This window comes from Macaca thibetana, chromosome 3 (genome assembly GCF_024542745.1).
Source record: "Macaca thibetana thibetana isolate TM-01 chromosome 3, ASM2454274v1, whole genome shotgun sequence".
In the NCBI taxonomy this organism is placed as follows: domain Eukaryota; kingdom Metazoa; phylum Chordata; class Mammalia; order Primates; family Cercopithecidae; genus Macaca; species Macaca thibetana.
The window spans coordinates 138,796,547-138,808,848 of record NC_065580.1 but is presented as its reverse complement, the minus strand read 5'-3'; the positions used below and the strand labels follow the sequence as shown (position 1 = coordinate 138,808,848).

The 12,302-nt window shown below is 51.4% G+C and overlaps 1 protein-coding gene across 1 annotated transcript in view; it reads left to right on the top strand.

The window, feature by feature from the left end:
• The window catches only part of PRKRIP1 (PRKR interacting protein 1), a 532,772-nt gene extending 524,328 nt beyond the window's left edge, over window positions 1–8,444 (top strand). The window contains exons 7-8 of the mRNA XM_050783860.1: window positions 5,628–5,723; window positions 6,782–8,444. Coding sequence (XP_050639817.1) covers window positions 5,628–5,723; window positions 6,782–6,882 — 197 coding nt within the window. The 3' untranslated portion in view covers window positions 6,883–8,444. The remainder of the gene's footprint in view (window positions 1–5,627; window positions 5,724–6,781) is intronic.
• Window positions 8,445–12,302: the final 3,858 nt, after the last annotated feature.

Below are 12,302 nucleotides of genomic sequence, written 5' to 3'. Positions count from 1 at the left end.
GGGCCCACAGGCATGCACCACCATGCCTGGCTAATTTTTAAAATTTTTTTTGTAGACACGAGGGTCTTGCTATATGGCCCAGGCTGGTCTCAAACTCCTGGACTCAAGCAGTCTTCCTGCCTCAGCTTCCCAAAGTGCTTTAATTACAGGCATGAACTGCCACACTTGGCTTCCTTACTTCCTGGTACCATAGGATATTCCAGACTCATGTCTTGTATTTCCTGCCCTGGGCCCGGGATCAGCCATTTGTCCAAGAAGTCCTGGCTGCTGCTTTTTTTTTTTTAGATGGAGTTTCACTCTTTGTTGCCCAGGCTGGAATGCAATGGTATGATCTCGGCTCACTGCAACCTCTGCCTCCCGGGTTCAGGCAATTCTCCTGCCTCAGCCTCCTGAGTAGCTGGGATTACAGGCACATGCCACCACACCCAGCTAATTTTTGTATTTTTAGCAGAGACAGGGTTTCACCATGTTGGCCAGGCTGGTCTCAAACTCCTGCCTGCAAACAGTCCACCTGCCTCTGCCTCCCAAAGTGCTGGGATTACAGGCGTGAGCCACCGTGCCTGGCCCCTGGCTGCTTTTACTAGAGAAATGGTATTAAAACCCAAGGTCTGGGGACTAGGCATGTTCTGTGCTACTGGATGGTTGCTTTTAGGCTCTCTCAGCTGACAAAGCCAGGAAATTTACCTGTGTACTCTACCAGTATATACATACATATCTGTTACTACTAGTACCCATAACCAACCTCATCCATATTACACTAACCTGGGTTCATGCTGATGTCTCCAAGTCCAGCCCAGTACGACATGGCTCATTCTAGCCTTCTCTCCTTATTTCTCTATCACCTCTCACCCCAGTAGTGAGTATCTTTGTTACCACCGTCTGCTAGCCATTTGCTTCATTGCTCAATTCCAGCATACATGGATAATGGCTTCAGAATTGTTGACTGTTACCCTGGGGGAAGCACCATTACCAACTAGGGACATTGCTATATGCAGTCCCTTCAGCCTTACAGAGGCCACTCATTTCAAGAATTACTTAGATCAGCACTTTTTTTTGTTTGTTTGTTTGAGATGGAGTCTTGCTCAGTCGCCCAGGCTGGAGTGCAGTGGCACGATCTCAGGTCACTGCAAGCTCCGCCTCCCGGGTTCACGCCATTCTCCTGCCCCAGCCTCCAGAGTAGCTGGGACTACAGGCGCCTGCCACTACGCCTGGCTAGTTTTTTTGTATTTTTAGTAGAGATGGGGTTTCACCATGTTAGCCAGGATGGTCTCGATCTCCTGACCTCGTGATCCGCCCGTCTCGGCCTCCCAAAGTGCTGGGATTACAGGCGTGAGCCACAGCCCCGGGCCACTTTTTTTGTTTTTAATGTTTAAAAAAACATTTGAGACGATGTTACACTATATTGCCCAGGCTGGTCTTGAACTCCTGGGCTCAAGCGATCCTCCGGACTCAGCCTCCCAAAGCGCTGAGCCGCCACACCTGGCTGATCAGCACTTTTCCCCACACTCTCTTCACAGAGATCATTTCGTACATTGATAATACGTTTGGATTCATGTGTCACCTTCTACATTCCATCCTGGGACCCCGACATCCTAAATGACTTTTTAAATTAACATAATTCAGCCAGGCATGGTGGCTCACGCCTGTAATCCCAGCACTTTTGATTTGTGACAGTATCTTTTTAATTCTTGTATCACCAGCATTAAGCATAGTAACTGATGCGCAATAATCACTTGATGATTTTTTTTTTTTTTTTTTTTTTTTTTGAGACGGAGTCTTGCTCTGTCGCCCAGGCTGGAGTGCAGTGGTCGGATCTCAGCTCACTGCAAGCTCTGCCTCCCGGGTTCACGCCATTCTCCTGCCTCAGCCTCCCGAGTAGCTGGGACTACAGGCGCCCACCACCTCGCCCGGCTAGTTTTTTCTAATTTTTTTTTTTAATAGAGACGGAGTTTCACCATGTTAGCCAGGATGGTCTCAATCTCCTGACCTCGTGATCTGCCCGTCTTGGCCTCCCAAAGTGCTGGGATTACAGGCTTGAGCCACCGCGCCCGGCCGATGATTTCTTACTGTTATGTATTTGTCACATTGAAGGAATGAACTGGGGTAGTTTTGTTGAATTGCCAAGTGACTTGACTATGCCCCAGGTTTCTGGGTTTCTCCTCCCTGAGAGTGATACTCTTAGACCATGACAATAGGTCTTCCACACACTCAGAATCCCTTACGTAGACTATTAGTGAGATACAGGTTGAGCATCCCAAACCCAAAAATCCAAACTCAGAAATGCTGCAAAATTCAGAGCTTTTGAGCACTGACATGACGCTCCAAGTAGGAATTACACCCCTGACCTCATGCGAGAGGTCACAGTTGAAACGCAGATACACAACACAGATGATTCAGTGTCTCCCAGGGACAGAAGACCCTCCCAGCCTCCTTCAACCGCAATACAACCTGTCCACATACACCCAGATTTTCCACCACCCAAGCACCCCCACAAAGGGTAAGAAAATGGCGCCTCTAAGACAGACCATACGCACCAGCGGCAGGTTCCCCACGATGCCCCACACAGGGCCCAGACCTCCATGCTTACTCACAGTTTTTTTGCTTGTTCTCCACTTTGTTGTGTAAAGACACTGTTGAAAACGTCAAAAAGGCCTGCAGATCCCCCTATGGGTAACAGTGATAAGAAAAAGAGGAAGCATTTATGTTTATCTATAGCCCAGAAAGCCAAGAATGACTGCCACACATGACCTGAGGAAGCAGAGGGATAAAAAGTTGAAACACCAAAAGCCATGAACAGAAGTTCATGAAAAATTGAAAAATGAGGCTGGGCACGGTGGCTCATGTCTGTAATCCCAGCACTTTGGGAGGCCAATGAGGGAGGATCACTTGAACCTCAGCCTTCAGGGCAGCTGAGATTACAGGAACCCGCCACCGCGCCTGGCTAATTTTTGTATTTTTAGTGGAGATGGGGTTTCGCCATGTTGGCCAGGCTGGTCTTGAACTCTTACTGTTCAAGGAGTTCAAGACCACCCTTGGCAACATGGTTGAGACCTCGTCTCTACAACAAATACAAAACTTAGCCAGGTGTGGTGGCACACACCCATAGTCTCAGCTACTCAGGAGGCTACAGTGAGCTGTGATCACACCACTGCACTCTAGCCTGGTGACAGAGTGAGACTCCGTCTTAAAAAAAAAAAAAAAAAGTGTCCCGTAACCCTTTAATTCAAACACAGCATAGTAGGTGGTTTGTTACCATTGTTACCATTTAGCAGCCGATCCAGGTGTTCTCGTGATGCAGCTGTGCTGCTTAATTACTCTGAACATACTATTTTCTACTGTATGAATGGCCCATCACATTTATTACTGTTAAGCACTTATGTGTGAGTAAGTGTATGAAAAGGATTGCTTATCAGTCACAAATAAATTCAGAGTCAGAAATGATGGTGACACCAAGCCACAGATCAGCCACATGGGTGAGAGATAGACGCCTTTGCTTTCTGATGGTTCATTGTACACAACTGTGTTTCATACACAAAATTGTTATTAGAGATGGAGTCTTGCTCTATTGTGCAGGCTGGAGTGCAGTGGCGTGATCTTGGCTCACTGCAACCCCTGCCTCCCGGGTTCAAGCGATTTTCCTGCTTCAGCCTCCCAATTAGCTCAATGACAGGCGTGCGCCACCACGCCTGGCTAATTTTCCTTTTTTATTTCTGAGACAGAGTTTCGCTCTTGCCCAGGCTAGAGTGAAGTGGCACGCTCTCAGCTTGCTGCAACTTCCACCCATCCCCCACCCCTGGTTCAAGCAATTCTTCTGCCTCAGCCTCCCAAGTAGCTGGGATTACAGGTGCACCACCACATCTGGCTAATTTTTGTATTTTTAGTAGAGATGGGGTTTCGCCGTGTTGGCCAGGCTGGTTTCGAACTCCTGACCTCAAGTGATTCACCCGCCTCAGCCTTTGAAAGTGCTAGGATTACAGGTGTGAGCCACTGTGCCTGGCCTAATTTTTGTGTTTTTATAGAGATGAGATTTCACCATGTTGGCCAGGCTGGTCTCAAACTCCTGACTTCAAGTTATCCACCTGCCTCCGGCTCCCAAAGTGTTGGGATTACAGGTGTGAGCCACCATACTCAGCCACAAAATTATTTTGAAATGTTATATTTACCTTCAGGCTATGTGTATGGGGGGTTACATGAAACATAATGAACTTCATGTTTAGACTTGGGTCCCATCCCCAAGGTATCTCATTGTGTAGATGCGGATATTCCAAAATCTGAAAACATCCGAAATCTGAAACACCTCTGGTCCCGAGCATTTTGGATAAGGGATCTTCAGCCCATACTGCATTTTCAAAGGCTTTTCAGCCACGGGAAATGCTTCCAGTCCTTCTCTGTTGCTCCTCTCCACAGACATCCAGCTCAACCAGTATTCTACGATTCATCAGGAGCAGAATTAAAGATCAGACCCTATGCTTGTTTTTTTTGTTTTGAAACAGAGTCTCTCTCTGTCACCCAGGCTGGAGTGCAGTGGCATGATCTTGGCTCACTGCAACCTCTGCCTCCTGGGTTCAGGCGATTCTCCTGCCTCAGCCTCCCGAGTGGCTGGGATTACAGGTGCCCGCCACCACGCCCGACTAATTTTTGTATTTTTAGTAGAGATGGGGTTTCCCCCATGTTGGTCAGGCTGGTCTCAAACTCCTGACCTCATGATCCATCCACCTTGGTCTCCCAGGGTATTGGGATTACAGATGTGAGCCACCGTGCCCGGCCCCTTATGCAATTTCTGCAGACAACGTAGGCAGAGGCCGAGAGAGTCAGAGAGCGTGTTTAAGCCTGGGTCCCTGTCTTAGCGAATAGGAGATCTCGAGCAGCAAGTTGCTCCACCTCTCTGGGCTATCTTCTTCATCTGTAAAATGGATATATAAGAGTGATACTTCAGGCTGCAGTGCAGTGCAGTGGCATGGCTCACTGCAGCCTTGAACTCCTGGGCCCAAAAGGTCCTCTTGCCTCAGCCTCATGAGTAGTGAGGACTATAGGCATGTGTCACCAGGCCATTTTTTGTAGAGATGGGACTTGCTGTGTTGCCCAGGCTTGTCTCAAACTCCTGGGCTCGAGTGATCCATCCTCAGCCTCCCAAAGTGCTGGGATTACAGGTGTGCACCATTGCACCCAGCTTCCCCATTTGAACTTTCAAAGCTAATCATGCTGTGTGGTATGAGGTTGAGGGGAAAAAGGGATGCCCCAAATTAATGAAATTAAATCTTCCAGATGCTTTCACCAGAGCCGTGTGTGTTCTTTCTGGGGTCCCATCCTGGGTATGACAGTGAACTTTAGGCAAGGCTGTGCCTTCGGCTGTGCAGGGCCTCCTGCTTAGAGGCCCTTTTCTGCCCTGTGGTGACACAGCAGTGGCAGCGCTCAGGGTGTGTAGTGGGCGTGTGGGTGGCCAGGGCAAGCCCTGCACGTGTGCCGGGAGGAGCATTGGCTGGCCCGGGTGAGCCCACCCAGTTGCGAGTTGGCTGAGGCCACTGTGCCTGCGGGCAGTGTCCTGGCGTGGCTAAGCCAGGCCATCTGCTGCCTTGTGGTCTCTGCCTCCACCTTTCCAACTCTCTCTTGTCCTCCTGCTCCCACAGGAAGCCGGGGAGGGAAGGAGTTGGGAACACATTGTCCTCGTGCTCTGCTTCTGGCTGGCAGTCATGACGGGAACAGGGACTGCGCGCTGCTCACAGGTGTCAGGAGGGGCTTCCTGGGCCGTACTTGGGAGGAGCTGGGAAGCTGGCGTATGTGTAGGGGCAGAGTCCTCTGCCACACAGGTTTCAGAAATCCTTTCGTGGACGCCAGTGAGAACTTGAGACTTCAGCGAGAGTGTCGTCAGCCTGGCGTTAGGTGTTGAAGAGGTGGGTCAGGAATTTGCCCACCCAGGAGGTGGCCATGGCAGGGGGCAGGAGCCATGTAAAAGTAGTAGGGCCCCATCCTGGCTAACACGGTGAAACCCCGTCTCTACTAAAAAATACAAAAAAAAAACTAGCCGGGCGAGGTGGCGGGCGCCTATAGTCCCAGCTACTCGGGAGGCTGAGGCAGGAGAATGGCGTGAACCCGGGAGGCGGAGCTTGCAGTGAGCTGAGATCCGGCCACTGCACTCCAGCCTGGGTGACAGAGCCAGACTCCGTCTCAAAAAAAAAAAAAAAAAAAAAAAAGGCCGGGCGCGGTGGCTCAAGCCTGTAATCCCAGCAATTTGGGAGGCCGAGACGGGTGGATCACGAGGTCAGGAGATCGAGACCATCCTGGCTAACACGGTGAAACCCCGTCTCTACTAAAAAAATACAAAAAAATAGCCGGGCGAGATGGTGGGCGCCTGTAGTCCCAGCTATTCGGGAGGCTGAGACAGGAGAATGGCGTGAACCCGGGAGGCGGAGCTTGCAGTGAGCTGAGATCCGGCCACTGCACTCCAGCCTGGGCGACAGAGCGAGACTCCGTCTCAAAAAAAAAAAAAAAAAAAAAAAAGTAGTAGGGCCTGGTTTATGGGGTGTCGGGTCTTGCGTGTGCCGCTGGGCCTTTAGGTAAAGATGGGGTACACCCGTGAGAGCGGTGGTAGATCAGGTCTGTGACCCACCCTTACTTCCGGGGAATGGCTCAGGGGACTGGCAGGCGTGAGGCGTGGCCCTGGTTTCTCGCTGTGCGGTCCAGGAACAGGAACTTCTGACTTCCCATCAGCTCTCCTCTTTGAAAGCACACTTGATCCTGAACCATTTTGCATGTGTGTGATTTGAATGTCGTGTGGTTACAGGACCTGGTCAGCCCCAGGAGCAGGGGTCCAGCAGCTCTGCAGAGGCGTCTGGAATGGAGGAGGAGGAGGAGGAGGTGCCCAGTTTCATCATGGGGCGATGACAGTGTTTGCCACAGCCGCTGCCTGGAACCCGGCTCGTGCTGTGACCAGAAAGGAAAGGTGGCTGTTTGGCTCTTTCTTCCCTGCAAGGACCCGCTGACCCACTGGATGGAGAGCAAAGGAGACCCCTCCCGAGCCGCTCGCAGTCCTGCTTTCGGCAGGGTTGGGAGCCTGAGGGGCCGTCTCCCTGACACTCAAAGGCACTGCCTTGCAGATGCCATCCGTGTTCCTGGTAAACGGGGACAGAGAGCCTCACCTTGTCACATATTTGAACAGTGATGAGTTTGGGGCTGGTTTCTGGGAAGGGAGCGTTTATTTAGTAAAGAGCAGAACACCCTTGCATTTTGTTGGGACGTGTGGACCGTGAGTTACAAACACTCTGGAGAAGGCTGTGAGATGCCACCATTCCCATGGGGACTGAACCCCATTATGTGGACCTGGTCCCAGGCTCAGTGAGGAGATGGCCTCGGCTGTGGGGCTGGTCCATGTTGCCCACCCACTCCAGTGGGAAGTGGGAACCACACCACAGAGGGTCTGCTCCCACTGCAGCTCCCAGTGCCCTGTGTGTTCTGGGAAGCCCTGGGTGTGCACAGGGAGGCCCGGGCCAGGGATTTCACCAGGGGCTGGATCACAAGGGCATGGGGTGTGTGGAAAGGGCTGTGGGGGAAGAGCCGTTGACCAGAGAGTGAGCAGATGGAGAATGCAAGCTGGACCGAGCCAGAGCAGAGGGCAGGGGATTCCCAGCCGGACGGGGATTCTCTCGCCGACAGCTGCATTTTCATCCCGAAGTGGAAGGGGGTCTAAACAGAACGGGCTGAGAGAGGAGGGACTCGGTCAAGTGGGTGGAGCTCCTCCTTGCATGACTGCAACCGTTAGGGCTTTCCGCCAGGTCATAGCAGTTGGGACCAGCGGGGAGAAGAGAGGCAGAACTCCTTTGTCCTCAGGTGGCACAGCCCCAGACTGGCATCCAGGAGGCACTGGGCCCGTGCAGAGAAGGCACCTGCAGAAAGCAGGGCAGCCCAGCACAGAGGCGTGTGCCTGGAATCCCAGCTACTCGGAAGGCCAAGGCAGGAGGACCGCTGGAGTCCAGGGATTCAAGGCCAACCTGGGCAATAGAGCGAGACCCTGTCTCTTAAAAAACGATGATGATGATGAACACAGAGGGCGGGGCACTGTGCTGGGAGCCAGGGTGCCTGGGAGGAGCCGAGACCAGCCTTTGACCTCAGTGTTTTGAGGCCAACAGGGACGACAGAGACGGTTGCTAGTTAGAGCCTTGGCTCCATTTTTGGATGATTTAACCCCAAGTTCCTGAGTCTATTTTGTGCCCCTTACATACTTTGATAGAATTAAGGAAATAGTGGTTTTGAGTGAAGGGAAGGGAAACCCAGAAACATTTTCTGTTGCTTTTACTTCTGTAGTGTAGATTTCCCCGGCCCCGCTCTGAGCCCTGTAACATCTGTGATAGCTTCTGTCCCTTCATCGGTTCATGTCACAGGGATTTTCTTTCCCAGGAATCAGACACGGAGAGTCAGCCCTAAATAAATGAGCACATGCCCTGGCTGTACATTTTGAAACCTGTTTTTGTCTTTGTCTGGGACTGGCAGGTTTGCGTTTCGGTTTTAGTTCTCCTGTCTTTGGACTGTTGGTTTCCATCCCTCTCCCCGCCCCCATGTGTGTCACAGCCCCTGCCCTGAATCTGCAGCCTGGAGTTTGTGGGCCTCCTTAGTGCTGCGGAGGGTGCTGGGGCTTGGAGCCTGATGACCTAGCTTTTAATCCTTTCCCTGCCTCTGGTAAGCCAGGGGACTGTGGGCAAGTCCCTTCCTGCCTCTGCCAGCTCACTGGGCCAAGAGAGACAGTCGCCACGGGCGTGTGTTGGGTGGGCGGGCACATGGCGACGCAGCAGGATGCCAGGTTGCGGTGGGCTTCACCCCCATGGGGTGCAGAGATGTTTAGGCAGGACATGTCCTGTAGCCATTTCTGGCCATTATTATTAGGTCATTAGGACCTTAAGTTGAGAGATTTTTTCTTCAGGGCATCATTTATTTGGGAAAAGAGGAACAAACAGATGTCATCATTGAGAAAGGAGTGGGTGATACTGAGAGCCCCTGCCCACCCCCCGTAAAAAAAACAAGATTAGGGGGAATCATGAAGTAACGTCCCTCATCGCTGTTGGGTGGGAAGGAGTCTGGACTGAACACAGAGGTGTAGGTAACAATCATCTCAGAAAACCTCGCACACAAGAATTCTCATGGCCAGGCACAGTGAGTTCATGCCTGTAATCCCAGCACTTTGGAAGGCCAAGGCGGGAGGATTGCTTGAGACTAGCCTGGGCAACAGAGTGAGACCTCATCTCTACAAAAAATTTTAAAATTAGCTGGGCATGATGGTGCGCACTTACAGTCCCAGCTACTTGGGAAGCTGAGGTAGGAGGATCCCTTGAGCCCAGGAGTTCAAGGCTGCAGTGAGCCGTGATCACTTCACTGCACTGCAGCTTGGGTAACACAGTGAGACCCTGTTTCAAAAACAAACATATCTAGGTTCCCTGGTGATGCCCCTGTGATTCTGCATCATTACGATTCACGCCCAAATATACATTTAAACAGGTACCTGCTCCAGGAGATTCTACTACAGAACCCGCCCCCTTAATTAGTTAACTTTGAGACAACGTCTTGCTGTGTTACCCTGGCTGGAGTGCAGTGGTGCCATCATTGCTCACTGCAGCCTGCAACTCCTGGTCTCAAGCATTCCTCCCACCTCAGCCTCCCTGCAGGACTGCAGGCATGTACCACCATGCCAGCCTAATTTTTGTTTGTTTTTGAAACAAAGTCTGGCCCTTTTGCCCAGGCTGGGGTGCAGTGGCGTGATCTCGGCTCACTGCAACCTCCACCTCTCAGGCTCAAGCCATTCTCCTACCTCATCCTCCCAAGTAGCTGGGACTACAGGTGTGCACCACCGTGCCTGGCTAATTTTTGTATTTTTTGTAGAGACGGGGTTTTGCATCTTGCCCAGGCAGGTCTCCACCTCCTGGGCTCAAACGACCCTCCCACCTCGGCCTCCCAAAGTGCTGGGATTACAGGTGTGCACCACCAAGCCCTGCCCTGTTACGATTTTAAATTTACTTCCCTATTTCCTACATTTACATTTTGGTTAAAAAAAAAAAAAAAACTAAGACATTAAAATTGAGTTAGAGGAGTGTTCTACTAACTGTTGGAAATAGAACTCAGGCCAGTTCCTTTGCATTCATCGTGGAGATGTGTGTTTTCTCCTTCTCCCTCTTGGAAGTTAATTTCTGTTTACTATTTGGCGTACTTGACTAAAGTGAGCTATGATTACCATATATTAACATATATTTCAGTAGAGAGAACATTCTTGGAAATTAACCTGGAGCAAGTTCCGGGTGGCTGTTTCCTGTTTTCTTACTCCACAGAACATGGTAAAGCCACTGGGTGCGGTGGCTCTCGCCTATAACCCCAGCACTTTGGGAGGCCTAGGCGAGAGGATCACCTAAGGCCAGGAGTTCAAGACCAGCCTGAGCAACATAGTGAGACCCCCCCGTCTCTACCAAATAAAAATTGAAAAGTGCGCCTGGCCTGGTGGCACAGACCTCGCTACTTCCGAGGCTAAAGTGGGAGAATCACTTGAGCCTGGGAGATCCAGGCTGCAGTGAACCATGATTCTGCCTCTGCACTCCAGCCTGGGTAACAAAGCAAGACCTCATCTCAGAAATAAAAGGCCAGGTGCAGTGGCTCACGCCTGTAATCCCAGCACTTGGAGGCCGAGGTGAGTGGATCACCTGAGATCAGGAGTTCGAGACCAGCCTGGCCAACACGGTGAAACCCTGTCTCTACTAAAAATACAAAAATTAGCCAGGCGTGGTGATGACAGCCTGTAAATCCCAGCTACTTGGGAGGCTAAGGCAGGAGAATTGCTTGAACCCGGGAGTCAGAGGTTGCAGTCAGCCGAAATGGCACCACTGCACTCTAGCCTGGGCAACAAGAGTGAAACTTTGTCTCAAAAAATAATAATAAAACATAGCAAATGTTTATTGAGCATCCACTAAGTGCAAAATCCAAAGGATTCCAAGGCCCATTGCTAGGCACTGGGGATGGTGGTGGACAAAACACAGTCCTTGCCTTCAGGGGGCTCCAGGTCTCAGCAGAACAGGATCCGGGAGAGCAGCACAGCATGCTGTGTGGGCACTTGACCCAGGCCTCTGCAAGGGCGAGCACCAAGGTGAACTCTTAGGCGGCTCAGGAGAACAAGAGTGCCCAGAAAGCGAGCTGGGGAGGGACGAGGCGCCCTGCCATGGCCTCAGACCCTGTTAATAAGGGGACTGGAGTCTCAAAGGTCACAGGGTAGGGGCTGGAATGGAGAGACATGGGGGACCTTTGAGTTTGTGGAAAGGGACAAGGCTCCTGCCTTTCCATGCAGACCAGAGGTGATGGTGGCCTGAGTTAGTGCAGAAGCAAGTGAGGACAGGGAGAAGTAGGGGAGAGTCCAGCGACATGGATGTGGGACAATTCACACGACCCGATGGGGAGGGGACTCATGGTTGCCAGCAGCTGAGTGGTTGAGGGAACCCTTCTGAGACAGCTGACCTAGGACTGACGGCTGAAACATCGTCTGGGTTTAGGAGCTGGGTTTATGCGGGCAGATCACATGAGGTCAGGAGTTGGAGACCAGCCTGGCCAACACGGTGAAACCCCGTCTCCTAAAAAATATATACAAAAATTAGCTGGGCATAGTGGTGGGCACCTGTAATCCCAGCTACTTGGGAGGCTGAGGCAGGAGAATTGCTTGAACTCGGGAGGTGGAGGTTGCAGTGAGCCGAGATCACGCCATTGCAATCCAGCCTGGATGACGAGCGAAACTCCATCTCAAAAAGAAAAAGCTATTATAGGCCAGGTGTGGTAACTCAACCCAGTAATCTCAACATTTTGGGAGGCTGAGGCCGGCAGATCATGTGAGGCTAGGAGTTCTGAGACCGGTCTGACCAACATGGTGAAACCCTGTCTTTACTAAAAATACAAAAATTAGCCAGGCTTACTGGCCTGTGCCTGTAATCCCAGTTACTTGGGAGGCTGAGGCATGAGAATTGCTTGAACTCTGGAGGTGGAGGTTACAGTGAGCCGAGATGGCACCATTGCATTCCAGCCTGGGCAACAGAGCGAGACACTCATAAAATGAGAGAGAGAGAGAAAAAAAAAAAAAAAGAAAGGAATAAAATGGAAGGAAGGAAGGGAGGGAGGGGGGAGGAAGAGAGGGAGGGGGGAAGGAGGGAGGAAGGAAGGAAGGGGAAAGAAAGGAGGAAGTGAGGGACGGAGGGACGGAGGAGGAAGGGAGGGAAGGAAGGAAAGGAATGAAGGGAGGGAGGGAGAAAAGAGAAAAAGAGGAAGGGAGAGAAAGAAAAGCAAGCAAGCTA